Here is a 20,460-nt window from a genome sequence, read left to right as displayed (position 1 = left end):
AGAAACTAAGCACCGGAGTCGTCATTTCAAGGTGACACCAACATGAAAATGGGTGTTTCTTATATCAGCTAAAGGGGTCTTCCACCCCAAAATGTAGACTTCCTCAAACTTTGATTTTAGTCATCTTTAAATTTGATCAGATCCTGATTAAATGCACGTTTGCTGTGATTAAAGAGAGATTGTTCTGCAAAATATTTTGTTACTTTGCCATGATGAATAATAAAGTTTGAGCCAAATCAAATTAGCTTAATCACAGTAGCTTGTTTTACTGATTTTACTGCTGTATTCCACTGAAGGGTCAGAGATGAATCTGTGTCGATCACTAGTAAATGTTCACATATTTGAAGCTGAGTTTATGTGATCTCCCTGGCAGGTCCAATGCTAGCTCGCTGATAGAGTAGATTTCATTTTAATGCTTATTTGTGTAGTCCATCAGGTCTTTTGTACACAATCATTAATCGCAGTTTGTGTCTTAATTTGAGTTCATCTGCTCATTTGTATTCTATTTTGAGATTTGCAGGTAAACAGTGTGTTACCGCAGCAATTACTCCACTTAATTATCCCACAGAAATGTGTAAATGTCTGCAAATATTTTTAGATATTCTAAATCCTTTATGGAATAGATGTCTGAATTCTGCAGCAAAACAGTTCAAATTTAACATTTTAAACTACAAAACCCGTTGTGTCCACAAATTGATTTATTGCAGAGTTATAACATGCCTTAAAGGTTAGAAGTTAAAGGCACATAAATACAGTGATAATGCTCTTAGAAATACTTCTTATCATTGTGTTTCTTTATGAATCCCCCTTGCACAAAGGTTAGTGAATAAATCCAGCTGATATTTTATGTCACCAGCTCTCATAGAGGTATATTTTTTGGTTTTTTGAGACAGGCGCAGGTTGTTCCAAACACCTCTGTGAGCTCGCCACAGTTCTGCTGTGGATTTACCGTCTCAGCGTCTTCTGTGTCTTCATGTAATCCCAGAGATCAGGGCTCCGTGGAGGCCAAGCCATCTGTTGCAGGATGAAGCTACTTGTTCCTCCTCACAGCTGAACACAGTGCTTTATGCCTCTGGCTGTATTTTTAGACTCGCTCTCATGCTGTAAAATAAATCTGGGTCTGATCGGATGGCACTGAAATGAGAGCGGTAAGAATTAAAGGTGATAAAATCTCTGCACAGCACTGGTGTCTAAACACAACTACACTACAGCACCACCTGCTGGCTGACTTCCAGCACCATCTGTTGGCACAGAATCGGATTTGTTCCACAGACGGCAAGAGCTCCGCTGACATGCGTAAAAAGACATTTTCTTAAAAAGCTGCTGTTATGTCATAACAATACAGCCACACCTGAACGGTTTCTGAACACAAAGGAATTTGAGCCGTAAATAAAGGCAACACAACTATTATCAGTATCACTAATAGGTGCAAATATTTAGTCTTTTAAATTTGCATTTTCATTTTAATATCACTATTTATGAAATTAGAGTCAAAGTAATGAAAACTGTTCACTTATTATTTACAAAAATGTAGTTTTAAAGCTATGCAGGCCAATCTGAGTCCTACCTGTTTTTATGCAGATAAATCAGATTTAAAGTGATCTGCTTTGATAATAAGCCTGCTGGAAAACCTATTTTCTTGTCCATAAATGGTGCAACATTTGTTTGTGGGTTAAGCAGCAGAGATGAGTATGTGATAAATCTGATAAATAAAAATCCTGCTAAATCTTCTCTGCCAATGCCAAACAGCTCATTCTGCTACTGACTCTGGTTTGGTGTTATTTATTGGATTGGATGATTGAAGTCTGAAGGAACAAAACATGTTAGCAATTTATTCATTTAACAAATGGGGGAAGAAGTATTAATTGCCAAAAGAGTCTGGCACCTCCTCCTCATGCTGGTCACAAACTGCTGTGGGATGGCATCCCATTCTTCAACCAGCATTCGTCAGAAGTCAGCCAGGGTGGTTGTGCCAGACCAGACCTTAGATTGGCTGTGTGCAGTCTGTTCCAGGTTGTCTGGGTAAACAGCCATCGGCCAGATCATTCTGCAAACCTTGATTGGATATATAAATGCTTACCGTTTCTGTGCTTGCTGACAGTTTGAGGTTTTCTTCTTCTCTGACATTTATGGACCTTGGCTTTCAATTTGGAGATGATACCAGGGATCAGTCCAAGTAATGCTGCTACTTGGTTTTGAAAAAACACCCGCTTGAAGTTGTCCTATAGCATAGCCCTATCCAGATCAGTCAAACATGCCACGGCTGGCGCAGACACCAACTGACTGCTGTAGCAGGGTCCCTGCTCACAGTTGCACCTAATCAAACAGCAATGAGGCACCTGCAGTACCAGAAGCTCAATAGCAGAAAAAGCTGTTTGGCTTTGACGAGAAGATTTGACTATTTTATAATGGGAACAAATCACAAATGTGGCACCATTTAAGGGGCAATAAACTTGCAAACAATATAAGATTTATTGCAGAGCATTGTTACAACAAAGAAATAATGGAGCAAACACAAATTTACTTACTTTTTATGCCAAAGTTTGTAAAGAACCACTTATGGAGATGATAAATAAATCAGGTTTGTTCTTAAAGCCACAGGGAGACACTAGAGATGGATTAAAGAGTCACGAGCTACTCAGTGTAAACTAATCCCCGGTGATTAAAAAAGGACTGATCTGATTTTCGCTACCATCCATAATATAAAATGACACCGATACAAGATGTGTGACCTACAGAATATGCCAAAGTGAGTACTTTAATTTTTCCTTTTTATTAGTTTCCCCCCAAAACAGACAATCAAAAGCTACTTTTACCTTTGGCTGTTTTATGAATTTGGCCCTCACACTTTTGTGTTGTCTCAGCACTTCGAACAGAAACTTTCTCAGGCTGTGTTTTGTCTGGATTTGACCACAAAGAAGAAATAAGCTTGATGAGAAAATCAGAAGCGAGATAAGATGAAACACCACAGCACAAACAAAAGTCTTACTGGCATACTGTATTTTAATGAAATATCAGGTTAAAATAAAAAACACTTTAATGAAAGAAGCAGACATTAAAAAAAAAAAAATCACCATAAATATGCTACATTACCCAAATCACACTCTGCTCTAGCACAATCTAGGAAATCTAAGGGCTGCTTTAGTGTTAGGTCACAAACATATGAAGGATCCGCATTAAGAGTGAAGATATCCCGAATGTGCAGTGGAAAATCTAAATGTGAATCAACTCCAGATCAATGCTTCTCAACACTAACCAGCTTAAGACTTATGAGCAAACACTGCACTCATACACATTCCCACCCAAACACACACTAAAAGGTAGACCTTCAAGCGGAAGACTTACCCCAGATTATGAATTACAGGATGTTTGTGGGCTTTTTAGGCAAAATATGAACAAGTTTTACTAATCTTAAAAACATTAACTCATAAAAAAAAAAAGCCCATCCCGCTTCTCTAAGCGTTCCCATACCCTCACATCAAAAAAGAAGGGATCTCTGGATTAAACAAGCCTAAATAATTCACTCAGTTTGGGTCATTTACATCTAAATATGCACCTTAAAGTCAAAAGGAAAACCCAAATACCTGCATCCAGTGTTTAAGATCAGATAATTTGACTTCCACCGGCCTGCCCACCACAGGGCGAGGCCTTTCAGTGGTTTAATCACTAATAGGCGTGCTCAAAATGTAACACCAGCTGGTGCCCCGTGTGACTACATCTCCAAGTTTTCACGCGCAAACCCCGCACTCATTCAGTCCATGTCCTCCTGCACAACTAGCACTTAGGACAGCATTATCAGCAAACGTGTTGTCGTGCTTGCTGGAAAAAAAGGAAACAAAACACGAAGAACAGATAAAGATAAGGCATCACATGCTATTCTTGGCAAAGCTGTATGAAGTGAAAGTGTGGCACAGCGATGGCTCGAACGTGGGATGAAGAAGCTACACTGGAACCGTTTCCGCAACTTGTGAAAAAGTCATGACGAAAGACGAAGATTTCCCTCTCAGTCCCAACCGTTGTCCTTTATCATGTGGGACAGCTCGATGATGTACTTCCCCTCCTTGTACTTCTGACTCAGTTCAAAGGCCTGTTCCTGCAGAAGGAAGGTGAAAGGGAGTTGTTAGAAAGAGAGAAAAAGTTAGATGACAGATGAAAGAAAGCTGTAGCTGCCATGATGTCTGGTTAGTGGACAACTAATCTGACATCTTGCTACTTCTTAGAGTGACTTTTAGCAAAGCCCAACCCCAAGTGAAAACACTGCACAAACAAACAGTAAGAGTTTGTCAATCAGAGGGCAGCCACACCCCGAAACATACCCCACTTTGCCGTTTACTCCTAATGGAGATAACAATTCACTAAATGAACAGCATGTTGTCTTAATGAAGGCTTTAAAACAGCGACAGAGACCATAAAGTTTACAGAAGTAATAAATCAAGAGAGAAACCGGGACATTTTCTCATGTATTTCTTTACAATTTTTGCAGTTCATGCATTAATGCAGACAGTGACATTCACATAACAATCACTGGAAAGTCCAGTTGTTCTTGATTACATCATTGCTTTGTTGTTTCTGCGTCTTACAAAAATGTCCCAATTGATTAGTGCGATATGTATAAAATTCCTCATGGCAACAGAAAAGTGTGTGTGGACGTCTCAGTGAATTAAAAACCAAAAAGCCTTTAAGTGATTTAAAGATGAATAATCCTGCACTGTATTTGCTGGAGGACATATACGTACATATTTCCAGCCCAATGTGGTGTGACAGTTTTCGCAGTAGATGTCGGCCACAGCATGAAGTCCCGTGAGCAGCAGTCTCTCCTCAGCAGGGCCGCAGCCGACATTGACCCTGAAGACAAAAGCATGGACACACTGTGATTAAACTGTTCTCTTCAGTAATCACTCAAGGACAGCCTCTCCTGCACAGCTACAACCTCCTTTAGGAGAAAATGTTAATGAAACCCTACTATTCAAAAAGGGCTGCACCTGAACAAATTAAGATTTAAACTGAGTGGAGCTGGTAGGTTAATATTTAAGACGCAAACAGTGTGTACTCCTGACCCACTAACCCCGGAAGAACGTGAGCTCACAAACCTTCAAAATCCAAACTAGAGCAAATCAAGTTGTCTGTTCAGTGTGGTTTGATCAAACAAGCGCGATACTAGGAATGTGTTTTCACAGAGAAATAGACTTTTTATAAAATGATTTGCGTGAAAAAATAACATTTTTGCACAAAGTAGCATTAAAGTTATTGTGAATACAAATGAGATGTGAAAAACAACAACAGTTCCCTCTTCTCCTGTCTACAGGAGAAGTGAGACTGGAAACCTAAAACAGGAAAAACCTGCTTTTTAATAGTTGATACTTACACAGAGTTGAAGAGGTAGGCTCGGCCCTGGCTGCCTTGGAAAGACTAGGAGACAGGGAGGAAAAATATAAATTAGAGACAGACTGCAAACCCAACTCTGATATGTCTCAGATGCAACTTTCTAAAATAACCATGAAGCAAATGTGCATGCCATCTGACATGATTATCAACAAAAAAGACAAGCGGCATACAGACCTTGGAGATAAGATCGTCATGATTGGCCAGATGGGCACGACAGTGCACACAGCTGTAACGGCGGTGGCAGGAGTCCAGATACGCCTGGAACGTCTTGGCTTTTGTCAGCTTCACCATGTCTGAGCAGGACCAAAAACACAGAGAGAGACGAGTTTGTTTTATTATTGTTTGTATGATGGGTTAACGATCTTGGCACACAGTTCTTCCATCTGACTAACCATAAACAGGATGATTTCTTCCTCATTTGAATTAACCTTAGCCCCATCACAAGACTATAAAGCTTCACCCTAACGCAATGTAACACAAAGGTTATTAAAGTTAAGCCAAACTAAAAACCAAAAGCAGGACGTTCCTTCCATCTTCTGTCAGACTGTGTGCAATAGTCTATATTCCATCTTGCTGTTAACCACTGCACTATGCAATATCCCATGCCATATATATTCCCATATGTACAGTGCACATTTTTCTCTATTGTTGTAGAGTATTATTAATAAAGGTTATATTATAATGCTGAATCTACTTATTTTGTTCCTGTTCTATTCATTTTGCTGCTATAATAATGTAATAACGTGAATTTTTCACTTGGGGGTAAAAGTCTATCTTATAAAAAGCCAATTGTCAACACAACCAGCCTGATGAGGTTTTTTGTATTAAGACTTAGGATGCCTACATGACTTTCAACTGCCTTCACAAAGTGCTACTACTGTAATCTCTTCAACCAGGCCCCTGATAAGTAGCCCCAGTATTATAATAACTACAAAGAAAACTAAACTAAAATTGAACACTGTCAAACTGCAATGAGGCTGGACCCAGAGAAAATCTGTTAATCACCTGATCAGATGTGCTCCAGAAAAATCTATGACCAAAGTCCTACTATTATACTGACACACCAAGGGAAAATTGAAAGTCAGCACTATAAAGATGTGACTTACTCCCTCAAGCCTTTGCATTAGTATTTAACAATTTGGAGTTTGTAACTAACAGTTTGAGCTATCTAACATCAAGGTTTTAAGGTCATTCATCCTTAATGAATGAAAGCTATCTGGGTTGGACTCTTTGTCAGCTTCAATCATGCATCTTCTTTTCAATGATTAAATGTATGATGGCAGAGGGTGACTTTACAAGGTATGGATGCATTATTAGCTGAGACTAGTCAAACAGGTTAGTTAACCAGGCAGCTTGCTTCCTGGTTTCTAATAGTTGGCACAAATAACCCTTGCTTAGATAAATGCAGCAGTTAACCCAAATTCAAGGACTGTACAGGCACTGTCCGTCTACCAGTCAACGTAAACTGACTGATGGTGCATCTGCCAGCTGCAGGAGTAAACCGGGCCACTAGCTCTGCTTTGACCTAGCTTAGTGTGTTAGCTAGCCCGCTAGCTCCGCACTGTCAACACACAACAGCAGCGGCAGCAGCGCAGATGCGCATTGCAGGACATTTCTCGGCGTCCGTCCACTCACCTAAAAACACCGAAGCTCCTCACAGTCTAGACAGTGGACTGGTGTGGCCGACAGCTGAAAAACTTCAGGTAAAAGGCAGAAAAACGGTCAGTTTGGTGAGAAACGATCGACCATGCGTTGGCGGTTCGGACACACAAAAAAGGACAGACAGCTCTGGCTGTTGAAGCGGAGCCCGTTTACCCGCGTCTCTCTTTTGTTTTTTTGAACCAGAACCAGCGCTCAAAGTTCCGAAACGACCTTCTTTAAAAGTGGAGCTGGACGCCGACAAAGCTGGCAGGCTGACAAGGAGCGAAAGCAGCGACCTCGGCGGGAGGAAAAATGCGATTTGTTTATGAAAACACGCATAGGAGGAAGTCTGGGTAGTGCAAAACAAATCCCAGCTGACCAATCAGAGCCTCCGAGTGACGTTAGAATGTGGGTCAACCAATCAGATTCCATCTTACCGGGGCCTTTTATGGCTATCGGTTTGATTGCTGTTTGGTAGCGTTTCATAAATGCTGAAAGTGTGTTATCATCTCCGGCCTGTCGGACTGGGATTAAAAATAATTTCAAAAACAAGCATAGTGCTTCTGTAGAGATCAGACCAATAAGAGAAAGAACAACATGCTAACCTGCTACTGTGACAGCTTCCAGGAATTCTTGGAATATGAGCCCGAGGGAAGGGTTTTATTTGTTGTGGTTTCTTGACTGCTCCTTTGCATGTCCTTTGCCTTTCTTGTGTGTGTGTGTATTTTTTATGACACACAAGCAGGCGGTCCATTACACTGATCTCTGGTTTAGTTTTGAAAAGTTTGGTTATAATTCTTTGGTTATAATTCCTGCAGTTTCCTTGCTTTGTGGTACAGCAACATGTACCATTAAATGTTGATCAATGACCTAGGCCTAGGGTGAGCAGATCCCAACAAACTAAATGTAGGGCATATGTGGTATTTGTGTGGGAGAAAGTGGGACATGTCAGCAATGATGACTTAAAAATAAAAACAAACAAACAATAAACTAGGCACATACAGGCTAATTAAACAATATTTCAAACTGTCTTGCTAAGCAAATACAGTAAAGATAAAAGGAAACTGAAGTTTGTTCTTATAGTCATGCATATGAAAAGTCTTTATGTACTTTCACTGTGATTTCTGCATTTTGGGGCCTTCAGTTTGAATCTATCCATAGATTTGCATAGCTTTCTTTTGCCACATCTGAAAAGTTCAACAATTTTATTTAATTATAACACATATATTGTGTCACTTCACACCATATTATTCAGAATATACTGGTACTTCTTTTTCTTTCTCACAGTTTACAAAATCTGCAAAGTGTGCAACTTGTTGACTTGTAGCTTTCCCTGATGATTATGGCGTTAAACTGGCTAAGCTTCTTCTCACTATAATAAAAGGCCTACCCTTCGCACTGGGTTAAAACCAGAGTTTAGAAAAGTGCAAAGTGCACAGTGTTTTAGTCCCGTCTCCCTACCATCACTTCTAACCAGCCATGGTGGATGACTGCCCCTCCTTGAGTCTGGTTCTGTTTTGAGGTTTTTTCCTGTTAAAGGGGAGTTTTTCCTTCCCACTCTCACCAAGTGCTTGCTCATACTGGGTTGCTTGATTGTTGTGGCTTTCTCTGTATTGTTGTAGGGTCTCTACCTTACATGTAAAGTTCCTTGAAGCAACATTCGTTGTGATTTGATGCTATATAAATAAAACTGAGTTGAATTGCATGTCCTCCCAAACCAGTCAAAATATGGGAAATTGTCTCAAGTGTCTCAATATTACTAAGACATCTTACTTTATTGCTACTTTGCTACACAGAAAAATACCCTCTTTGTTTCACCAACAAACTGGTTGATTATTATCACGGCCGGGTGGCTGGACTTTGACCATAGTTGCTTGGGAAAACAAGGACACAGGTGAGGTTTACAGCACGTGTACACTCTCTACAGTCTCTTTTAGGTCAAGAAAATCGGTCAAAGAGATTCGCACTATGCTGCCTAGATTGCTCCGTAACACACTGTACTGTATTCATGTTTGTACTGCCAGTAATTACCTTGTAATCTTCTAATGGCCCAAAAGAATATAAAAGCCAAAATGCAAGTGATTTATTCATAATCATTTATTTCTCAAGCCCTATCTTAAAAGTGGCAGAAAGTAACATTAGAGACATTCAAAATAAAGTCACATTTAATCAAATATACAGTCCAGCTAGTTAAAGATTCACTCGTTAGATGTGCTGCAGATCAATGCCGTGGTTTGTTTGTGGGTGGAGGCTGTAGAGACGATCCCACGACAAACAAGTCATTCTGTCAACAGCGATTAAAGGTCAGCACCAAAGAGATTAATGATAGTTGTGTTCCCACTGCATGGCGATTATTATGCAGACCAAAGATTCTTCAACAAATGTTGCATTAGCCGTTTTCATCAGTGTCATTGTTGCCATCATGTGATGGTGTGCTTGGATTCAGTCCTGACTTCTGTTTTTGCAGAAGTAGCCGGACAGAAGAGTTGGATAGTCACTCATCACTCCAGTGGCTCCTACTTCTAATGCTGCCTCTATGTCTTCTTCTGTGTTGCAAACAAATAAATGCACCTGTAATTGCAACAGTTATCTTCAGTTAAAAACTGACATTTCACTGTTTTGTTTTTCCTTGTATGGCAGCAGAAAATCTGAAGCACCATGGGCCAGTTGTTCAGGCCACAGTGTAGATAAATAACTATTACAAAATGATATTGATAATCAATGCAATGGCAACAAAAGTGTCACATTCATCTTGATTAGAATAATATGTATACTAGGAAACAGAGAAAACAAGGGAAAAAGATTTTCATGGAGCATGTTGCAAAGCTAATCTTATTAGCCGAACGAGCCAGTTAACAGGTGAGCACCTAGACTCACTGTCTATTTTGTTGGGGACACCTGTTCAGTTGCTCGTGGACACAAATATCTAATCAGCCAGTCGAATGGCTGCCTGTAGACGTGGTCAAGATGACCTGCAGAAGTTCAAACCGAGCTTCAGAGTGGGGAAGAAATGTGATTGAAATGACTTTGAAAGTGGCTGTTGGTGGTGGTTGGTAATGGTGGTGGGGATATTTTCTTGGCACACTTCAGGCATTTTAGTACCAACTGACCACCAGATAAACACCACAGTCTACCCAAGTATTGTTGCTGACCATGTCCATCCCTTTATGACCAGCGTACCCATCCTTTGGTTCACTAGTTCTTTCCAGCAGGATAATACACCAAGTCACAAAGCTCAACTCATCTTAAACTGGTTTCTTTAACACGACAATGAGTTCATTGTACTTAAATAGACTCCAAGGTTATCCATCCATCCATCTTCATCCGCTTTGTCCGGGGCCGGGTCGCGGGGGCAGCAGCCTAAGCAAAGAGGCCCAGACCTCCCTCTCCCCAGCCACCTCCTCCAGCTCATCCGGGGGAACACCAAGGCGTTCCCAGGCCAGCCGAGAGATATAATCTCTCCAGCGTGTCCTGGGTCTGCCCCGGGGCCTCCTCCCGGTGGGACATGCCTGGAACACCTCACCCAGGAGGCGCCCAGGGGGCATCCTTACCAGATGCCCAAACCACCTCAGCTGGCTCCTTTCGATGTGGAGCAGCAGCGGCTCTACTCTGAGCCCCTCCCGGATGGCCGAACTTCTCACCCTATCTCTAAGGGAGATGCCAGCCACCCTTCGGAGGAAGCTCATTTCCGCCGCTTGTATCCGCAATCTCGTCCTTTCGGTCACTACCCACAGCTCGTGGCCATAGGTGAGGGTAGGGACGTAGATCGACCGGTAAATTGAGAGCTTCGCTTTTACACTCAGCTCCCTCTTCACCACGACTGACCGGTGCAGCGTCTGCATTACTGCAGCTGCAGCCCCAATCCGTCTGTCGATCTCCGGCTCCCTTCTCCCATCACTCGCGAACAAGACCCCGAGATACTTGAACTCCTCCACTTGGGGCAGGACCTCATCCCCGACCCGGAGTGGGCACTCCACCCTTTTCCGGCTGAGAACCATGGCCTCAGATTTGGAGGTGCTGATCCTCATTCCCGCTGCGTCACACTCGGCTGCGAACCGCTCCAGTGCGAGCTGGAGGCCCTCACCCGATGAAGCCAACAGAACCACATCATCCGCAAAGATCAGAGATGAGATCCTGAGGCCACCAAAGCGAAAGCCCTCCGCCACTTGGCTGCGCCTAGAAATCCTGTCCATAAAAATTATGAACAGAACCGGTGACAAAGGGCAGCCCTGGCGGAGCCCATCACCCACCGGGAACGAGTCCGACTTATTGCCGGCAATGCGAACCAAGCTCTTGCAACGGTTGTATAGGGATCGAATGGCCCGTAGCAATGGGCCAGACACCCCATACTCCCGCAACACCTCCCACAGGACACCCCGAGGGACACGGTCGAATGCCTTCTCCAAGTCCACAAAACACATGTAGACTGGTTGGGCAAACTCCCATGCACCCTCAAGTATCCTCGAGAGGATGAAGAGCTGGTCCAGTGTTCCGCGACCAGGACGAAAACCGCATTGTTCCTCCTGCATCAGAGGTTCGACTAGCGGACGAACTCTCCTTTCCAGCACCCTGGCATAGACTTTCCCGGGGAGGCTGAGGAGTGTGATCCCCCTGTAGTTGGAACACACCCTCCGGTCCCCCTTCTTAAAGATGGGGACCACCACCCCGGTCTGCCAATCCACGGGTACTGCCCCTGATCTCCACGCAACATTGCAGAGGCGTGTCAGCCAGGACAGCCCTACAACGTCCAGAGCCTTCAGGAACTCGGGGCGGACCTCATCAACACCAGGGGCTCTGCCACCAAGGAGTTGTTTAACTGCCTCAGTGACCTCGCCCCCAGAAATTGGCGGGTCATTCCCCTCATCCCCAGACTCTGCTTCCTCCTTGGAAGACGCGTCAGTGGGATTAAGGAGGTCCTCGAAGTATTCCTTCCACCGCCTGACAATTTTCTCAGTCGACGTCAGCAGCGCTCCGCCAGCACTATACACAGTGCAGGTAGAGCACCGCTTTCCCCTCCTGAGACGCCTGACGGTTTGCCAGAACCTCTTCGAGGCAGTCCGAAAGTCTTTTTCCATGGCCTCTCCGAACTCCTCCCACACCCGAGTTTTTGCTTCAGCCACTGCCCGAGCCGCATTCCGCTTGGCCTGTCGATACCTGTCGGCTGCCTCCGGAGTCCCACAGGCTAACCAAGCCCGATAGGACTCCTTCTTCAGCCTGGTGGCTCCCTTCACCTCTGGTGTCCACCATTTGGTTCGGGGATTACCACCACGGCAGGCACCAACCACCTTGCGGCCGCAGCTCAATGCAGCAGCTTCGGCAATGGAGGCGCTGAACATGGTCCATTCGGACTCGATGTCCCCCGCCTCCCTCGGAATGCTGTTGAAGCTCTGCCGGAGGTGTGCGTTGAAGATCTCGCGGACTGGGGCCTCTGCTAGTCGTTCCCAGCACACCCTCACTACACGTTTAGGTGCACCAGGTCTGTCCAGCGTCCTCCCCCGCCACCTGATCCAACTCACCACCAGGTGGTGATCAGTTGACAGCTCAGCCCCTCTCTTTACCCGAGTGTCCAGAACATATGGTCGCAGGTCTGGTGATACGATTACAAAATCGATCATCGACCTACGGCCTAGAGCGTCCTGGTGCCACGTGCACTTATGGACACTCTTATGTTCGAACAAGGTGTTCGTTATGGCCAAACTGTGATTAGCACAGAAGTCCAATAACAAAGCACCGCTCGGGTTCAGATCAGGGAGGCCGTTCCTCCCAATCACGCCCCTCCAGGTCTCGCTGTCGTTACCCACGTGAGCATTGAAGTCTCCCAGCAGGACAACAGAGTCTCCAGGTGGAGCACCTTCCAGCACCCCCCCCAGGGACTCTAAGAAGGCTGGGTACTCCGAACTGCCACTCGGCGCATAAGCGCAGATGACAGTCAGGACCCGTTCCCCGACCCTAAGGCGCAGGGAACAAACCCTCTCGTCCACCGGGAAAAACCCCAACGTACCGGCAGCAAGCCGAGGGGATATTAAAATACCCACCCCAGCCCGCCGCCTCTCACCAGGGGCAACTCCAGACTGAGACAGAGTCCAGCCCCTCTCCAGGAGACTGGTTCCAGAGCCCAAGCCGTGCGTAGAGGTGAGCCCGACTATATCTAGCCGGTACCTCTCAACCTCACGCACTAACTCAGGCTCCTTCCCCACCAGAGAGGTGACATTCCATGTCCCTATTGCCAGTCTTGGCAGCCGGGGGTCAGTCCGCCAGGGCCTCCGCTCCTGGCCGCCACCCGACACACAATGCACCCGACCCCTATGGCGCCTCCTGCGGGTGGTGGGCCTGCGGGAGGATTAGCGTACCCATCCTTTGGTTCACTAGTTCTTTCCAGCAGGATAATACACCAAGTCACAAAGCTCAACTCATCTTAAACTGGTTTCTTTAACACGACAATGAGTTCATTGTACTTAAATAGACTCCAAGGTTACCAGATCTCAATCCAACAGAGCACCTTTGGGATGTGGTGGAACAGGAGATTCACATTACTGATGTGCAGCTGACAATTCTGTCAACTGTGTGATGCCATCACGTCAATATGGACCAAAACATCTGGAGAATGTTTTCAGAACCTTTTTGAATCTGTGCCACGAAGAATTAAGGCAGTTTTGAAGGCAAAAGGACACAAACCTGGTAGTTGGCACCAATTACCTACTAAAGAGTCTAGTGTGGGAATATCAGTAGGACTGATTAGGACATTCAGTGGACTGATAACCTGTAAATCGTGTGGACATGTTACTGAATCACTGATTAAAATACTTGGATTTTAACATGCCCACAAATTCTCCCCAAAACACTAAAAAACAACATGTAGATGATATAGAAAGGAACATTTCCTGGTTGCTACTTTGGCATTATTTAAAAGTGTTGAAATACAACAAGGACAAAATATAAATATCACATAGCTTAAAGAGTGTTACTTTCTCCAGCTATTGAGTGGAGTCATGTCCTGACAACAGAGTTGATCTCATCACATCAGGATAGAGATGATGCATTCAGGACACTCATAGTGGTTGTGTGAGGTCAACTATTTGTCATGCTGAAGTGCTTTCTGTGTTAGATCATAACCTGTTGAGTTTGAATAGCATCCTGCAGCTGACCATGCAGTGACTAGTAGGAGAAAAATCAAATCCACTGACTTTAACAGGAATTCTATTTTGGGGATTCCCTGTGCCTCTTTTCATGGAAGACACAAGAGCAAAGTAAAAGTGAAGCAAAAATGTTCCAGGAAAGTTTCTGAGCACACTTGTGGTCCCTGCACTGTTTCTATCTAAATGAGAATGAGCAAACAAAACTCTGATAAGAGAAAGAGCCTTTGATAAGGTAAACAAACATTTGTGATAGATTTCATATTTGCCTCTCAGTATTTAGTGTTTTCTTTTACTCTGATATGTTTATATCCCACAGTTCTGGCTTTCTTTGCATTTCTTTAACTCTTCTTTCAAGCACAGCGCTGTAAACACTGAGAAATGTGGTTTCATACCTGAATTCCACGGGCAGCGAGGTGCCTAAAAAGACTCTTCCTCATAGTTATTCTGCAATGACAGCATGAAAGAAGCAAATTTAAAATAAAACACAAAATGCACACTGTGCTTAAAATGCTAGATTTAAGCTAGCAGTGTAAACAATCTTTCAGTTTAGTGAGGACTGAATGTTTTGTTGATTTTTAGCATTTATAATTTAGATTTCAAGACCAATAAATAAGTGAGATGTAGGAACAACTACCATAGTCCTTTTTAATACTTCTCTTACTTTTCTATCAAACACACAATGAGCTTGTTCCTCAGGAGAGCTTCATCGGGAATGAATGTCCTTCAGCGCACACAGAGACAGAGAAAGACACAGTTACACTTTTATGAAATAAAAGTATCTGAGAGAATAAAAACCAAGAGGCCGCAGAAGAAGGCTTACAACCACATGATTAAATTGTCATTGCACAGAGAAACTTTCAGTGCTCCCAGAGTTTTAAAAATAAAAGTAAAACATAAATCTGAATGTGTTTAACAGAAATGTATGAACCACAGCTGAACAAGCAGAACATAAACATTCACAACTACAACACCCCCCCCCCCCCCCAAAGTAAATGGTCAGAATTTAGGCTGTTAGGCTGTACAGACACAGTGAGCATAGATAGCGAGAACATGAAGCGTCACTGTCTTAACAGGAAAAGGACCCGTCATGTGAAATGACATGCATGCACATAAATGGACACAGTTTACTCAGCATGCACTGAACACACTCCTGCAGTCACACCTGTTGAAGATGCGCATTAGGTAGAACTGCAGCAAACTCTCTCCTATTGGCACAAAGGGCAGCAGCCCCGTGTAGAAGAGAAGCAGAAGCAGCAGGCCTCGGCTCATACTGAAACTGTACGGCATGGAGCCGTTCTACGTGGAAGGAGAGAACAGAGAGACGCAGACATGCTGGGTGACAACACTGGTACAGAGGCGGTGTTTATGAATCATGCTGAAAACCATACTGAAAAGCTAAGGAAGCCCTGTAACGCCATCATATAACTTCATTTCATGCATTTCCTGCATGCAATTAAAATGTTATAATGAGTAAAGTGTGTTAATGCTATACAGGTAACTCATCTCCTCCAGCTGGTTAATGTACCATTTTCCAGCATTGCTTCATGATCGTGGAGTCTGCGGAAGCCCACACAGTGATCCCCTCCCTGTTGTAGCTTTTAACCAGATCAGACACCTAAAAACATAAAATCAAGTGGGAAACAAATATTAGCATTCAGGACATGATGACATGAAGGTGTGAGAGTGTAAGTGGTGCTGCAGACACAGATATCACAGAGGCTGCTGTGCTAGACTTGGGCAGTAAACTGTGGACACTGTTTATAAGGTGGATAACATATTTAGAATTGCACAGGAAAAATCACTCATAATTTGTCCACCTTGACTGGAATTTAGATAATGTATCCACCTCAAAAGAGGCCTGATTCAATCCTGAAAAGCTGAAGCTTTTTCATATCAGAAAATTGTGGTAGAAGTTTGATGTTGGTTTTTTGGGGCGATTAACGTGTACCCTTTTAATGAGCTCGTGGTTGTTCTCTTTGATCTCAATGCTGATCGGCATCTCAGGGAACTTCTTGAACACATCCTCCAGCAGAGCAAACTTCCTGTCTTTCCCAGTGCTGTAACGGCCTAAAGAAAAGGAGGGATGAAAAGTAAAGTCACATTAGATGCATGAGCATGTCAGAAAGAAATTAACTTGTTATGGCAGTTGACTGTGGTGCACCACACTGCTTTACTCATCTGGGATCTGCTGCTTTTATCACTGTTTTAATATAGTGCCTGCGTTTCAGGTTTGCTTTTATATTAGTTTCATCTGTGTCTACACGTGTTTTGATAATCTGGTGTTCCACAAGGTTTCATTGTTGGCCTCCTGCTGTTTCTAACTGATAGCTTATGATGTGGCTATGTAATTAACAAATACAGTGTGCTATGATTTCTTTGCAGATATGCACAATTGTATTTCTCCTTATGGCAATAACTTTTACAGTGAATTAAGCAATAAATTGCAAGAAAATTGCTGGATGTGGCACATATGATACAAAGTAATATTTATTAATTTTATTTTTAATTAGAAGTTTCATAGTCTGGCAATTATTTAATGATTCAGGCTTTAAGGTCGCTCCTCAGAGTCCCAGACATCAATTTCCTCTAATTTTGCTCCCCTCTCTTGGATATGAATTCAGTATCACTACCCAACTCTTTCAGAAACATTAGAAATATCTTCGATAAGAGGATTAATACTGATGTCCTGCTGGAGGAAATTGGGGAAGCTCATTTTTTTTATTCAGTCACTTTTAAACAGTAGTTGTTTGATTGTTTTGTCTATACATTTTTCAACATACAGTGTTTGATTTATGATTATGATGATGATTATTGTTATAGATGCATCTTCTTCAAATGTCTTTTTATTAAAAATGAACAATTAGATATAACAGGAGGAACTCACCTTCATAAAATGTTACCTCCAGTCTCTCCTTATACAAAGGCAAATCCTAAAAGTTTAAAAACAGAGTTGAACAGAGAGATATAAGGCGAATTTACTATGATGTGATTAAGGTGAAAAGAATTTGTGTATGCCATCGGATATTCTTAGTATTGTTGTCCCAGCTGAGTTGGTACGTGCAACAAAGCCGGATGCAAACATTCACTTGATGGTAATCTGATGCTTGAACAAACTCTTACTGAGAAATTACAGCTTTGTTTCCGAGGAAACCTCAAGAGCAATGCAAGCAGCATGCCCTTTTTGAAGATTATGGTGAATTTAAAAGAATTAAAGGATGCCTCCATGCAGCTCTGTAAGTAATGTTGCTACGGTAAATATGCGTGCTGTTAAATCTGGATGGAAAAACATGTAATAACATGTAAACTGCCACGTAAAGCCCCGTAGCTCACAGTAGCATTACAACCAAATCTGGTAGTCTCATGTGAGCTTAAGGAACTACCAGATTGTTTGGAAGTGAAAACTGACTTTTAAGCAGTTATTCTGCAGTTATCTCTAGAGTATTATACACTCACACTTGTTCAGCTTCTCATAAATGCAAATATCTAATCAGCCAATCACATGGCAGCAATTACATTTAGGTATGCAGACAACGCCAAGACGTCCTGTTGAAGTTCACTGAGCATCAGGGTGGGGGGATTTAAGTAGGTAAAAGTACCTTGTTAATGTCAGAAATCAGAGGAGAATAGCATAGCTGCTTCAAGATGAGGCAACAATAAGTGAAATATCCCCGTGTAACAACCAAATTATGAAGATCAGCATTTCTAAACATGTCAAAACTTGAAGCAGGTGGTCTTTAGCAGTAGAAGACCACATCAAGTACCACTTCCGTTAGCTAAGAAAAGGAAACTGAGACTAATATTGCACAAGTTCAATAAAATTGGACAATAGAAGACTGAAAAAAATGTTGTCTGGTGTGAATCTTGATGTTTTTCTGTGCCATTTGAATGTTAGGATCAGAATTATGGTGTAAATAACATGATCCTGTCTTGTACAAGTGTCAGATATTTTCTTAGCACACTTCGGGGCCAAGAAAATATCTTACCCGTGTATTGTTGCTGACATGTCCATCCCTTTATGAACTGTGTACCTATCTTTTCATAACTGATTCCAGCAGGATAGCACACCATGTCACAAAGCTCAAACATCTAGAAAACAAAAATTGAGTTCCCTACTTCCCTGTACCAATCCAATCGAGCACATTTGGGATGTGGTGGAACAGGAGATTCATTTATATACAGGCAACAAATCTGCAGTAACTGTCTCATGTCATCATGTCAACATGAACTAAAATCCCTGAGTACTGTATCCAGCACCTTGTTGAATCTGTGCCACAAAAAATGGTATATTTGAGACGTAGTGCTCAAGATAAAACTCACATAGTCTCATGTGTAACAATAAATGTAACAAAGCTCATCTATGAAACAGAAACAGAGCAGGTGTCTCTGAAAGATGACCACTTCTTGTCTCAGTACGGCCTTGTGACCTTTGCCCCAGTCCAGCAGGTTCCGGCTTCTTACCTGCAGATTGAGCGAGGAGATTGTGACATCATGGCCAGCCTGCCTCAGCAAATTCTCATCATGTGATACCACCACAAAGCCATCATGTGTCAAATGACAGTCCATCTCCAGCATGTCAGTGCCCTGCTCCACCGCACTGACAACAGAGAAAAGATACGAATAAGTAAAATGATGACTCCACCGTTTGTCAGGGGTGTGTGCGTCACTTTCACATTTTTAGCAATACACCTTTTTTGGGAATGGGGAGGGTCGGGGGGTGGTGTCTAAAAAGTCTGCCATCATGTAAAAATTGATGCATTCTTTTTTCACAGCACTTCAAAGAGGGCAGTGTGGTACTTACTGTGTGAATGCCTCCATGGTGCTCTCTATCCTCTCTCCAGATCCTAAAATTCATAGAAATTATGCCAGTAGTCAGAAAATACGAAGTACTCAAAATGTCTCAGATAGAGAGCTGCTAAACTGGTCCTACTAAACATTACAGCAAATCACATCATCAGTTAGAATTGCACATTAAGTTTTCAGCTTGAGCTTCGTGGTAGAACAGAAAAAAGTCTGCACAGTAAAATAAGATTTAGATATAAAAAAAAACAGGCCTTTTGTTCAAAGACTTCATCTTTAAAGCAGTAATAAAAATCAGGGGCACCCCATGGGAAAGTTTCATACATAAATCTTTAACCCACAGGACTAAAATGTGCAACTGCTGAAAGAAATTAGCATTTAAAATGTTGGAAAGTGAAGCAAAAGCATTGTATAACATTTAATAGCATCAGTGTTTTAGGCTTCTCTCCAGTTAAATTGGATGCTGACTGACATGCAGCTGCTTTACAGATGGACTTGAGGCAGATTAAAACCCGGACCTCAGGGCACAGAGACTGCATGCCCAGTCCGGTGACCACACCCACACATCATGATCTTTACCTCCTCTGTGTGCGATCTTTTTGCAGTAGAAAGCAGAGCGTTTCTTCCTGTGGAGAATCTGCGGGTTCTTTAGCAGGTAAACCGAGGTGAGGGTGTATCCTCCCAACACTGGGAGGAAAAAATATAAAAAGCTGATCATCCTTTCCTGCATGCACATCCAGCGAGTCCCTGAGAGAGTCTCTGCAAGATCTCACAGTTCAGGTTGACCAGAAGCACCAGCAAAAGAAAAAAAAAGAAAAAACTTGCTCAAAATAACAACTCGATTTCTCCTTCCAATCACAAGTGGCCAGACCCAAAAGCTTTTCTGAAGAACCAGCAGCTTGTTGTGGGAAGATAAGAAAAATCCAGACAGACTGGTATGACAGAGAAAAAAGTCCCACCCCTGAATTTCAGTCTTACTCTTAGCAGGTACAGCTGAACCCTCAGAGCTGTAAAAGTCAGTTAATGAAGCACCAGCTCGCAAACCCACAGGGCTCTCGCTCTGGCCTCTCCCCTTCCAATGGTAATGCTGTTTTTATGCTTTTGTTCAGGTTTATGTCATACCTGCGCAAGTCTTGGAACACCTTTCTAATGATTACTTTTATTCTGCTACACTGCTGTAGCATTGCTAATATAATACAGAATATCCTAAAATGGCATATGACTACAAATTACCTGCCAGATGAGTGCAATTAGCCATCTATTGCTTTTTCCAGATGTAATGTGCTGCTGGGCTTAAACACAAGCTGATAAGTTAGGAAACAAATGCATCGCAGGCAGCGTGGCAAGTTTCTTATCTTGTATTTGACAAAGGGGATGTGGAATGTAGAGTAGGTAAACTTTGCTTTGACCAGGCTGGAAATATGAAAACCATCTATCTGCAAGCAGTGCTCACCACAACATGCCACGTACAGTCCAAAGTCAGCAGGATAAGCAGCGGCAT

At 42.8% G+C, this 20,460-nt stretch overlaps 2 protein-coding genes across 4 annotated transcripts; both read right to left on the bottom strand.

The window, feature by feature from the left end:
• Positions 1 to 2,983: 2,983 nt before the first annotated feature.
• ypel3 (yippee-like 3) lies at positions 2,984 to 7,406 on the bottom strand. Its single transcript, XM_006807833.3, has 5 exons — positions 7,021 to 7,406; positions 5,560 to 5,678; positions 5,366 to 5,409; positions 4,737 to 4,845; positions 2,984 to 4,093 (listed from the first exon to the last, which is right to left on the bottom strand). The coding sequence occupies exons 2-5, from the start codon at positions 5,674 to 5,676 to the stop codon at positions 4,004 to 4,006; spliced, it is 360 nt and encodes a 119-aa protein (XP_006807896.1). The 5' UTR covers positions 5,677 to 5,678; positions 7,021 to 7,406; the 3' UTR covers positions 2,984 to 4,003.
• Positions 7,407 to 9,140: 1,734 nt separating this feature from the next.
• gdpd3a (glycerophosphodiester phosphodiesterase domain containing 3a) lies at positions 9,141 to 19,841 on the bottom strand. 3 transcript variants are annotated; one of them, XM_087839693.1, is made up of 10 exons: positions 19,539 to 19,841; positions 18,961 to 19,003; positions 18,621 to 18,756; positions 17,047 to 17,092; positions 16,111 to 16,229; positions 15,688 to 15,777; positions 15,325 to 15,458; positions 14,824 to 14,883; positions 14,555 to 14,606; positions 9,141 to 9,597 (listed from the first exon to the last, which is right to left on the bottom strand). In XM_087839693.1, exons 1-10 carry the CDS (start codon positions 19,693 to 19,695, stop codon positions 9,469 to 9,471), a joined length of 966 nt encoding a protein of 321 aa, XP_087695819.1. In that variant the 5' UTR covers positions 19,696 to 19,841; the 3' UTR covers positions 9,141 to 9,468. The 3 variants fall into 3 exon arrangements, with proteins under 3 accessions (XP_087695819.1, XP_087695821.1, XP_087695820.1); XM_087839695.1 differs by having other exon boundaries at positions 9,479 to 9,572; XM_087839694.1 differs by lacking the exon at positions 9,141 to 9,597 and adding an exon at positions 13,409 to 14,341.
• Positions 19,842 to 20,460: the final 619 nt, after the last annotated feature.

Source organism: Neolamprologus brichardi, chromosome 4, assembly GCF_056152115.1.
Source record: "Neolamprologus brichardi isolate AB-2024 chromosome 4, ASM5615211v1, whole genome shotgun sequence".
Lineage (NCBI taxonomy): Eukaryota > Metazoa > Chordata > Actinopteri > Cichliformes > Cichlidae > Neolamprologus > Neolamprologus brichardi.
This window is presented reverse-complemented; position numbering and strand designations above follow the sequence as displayed.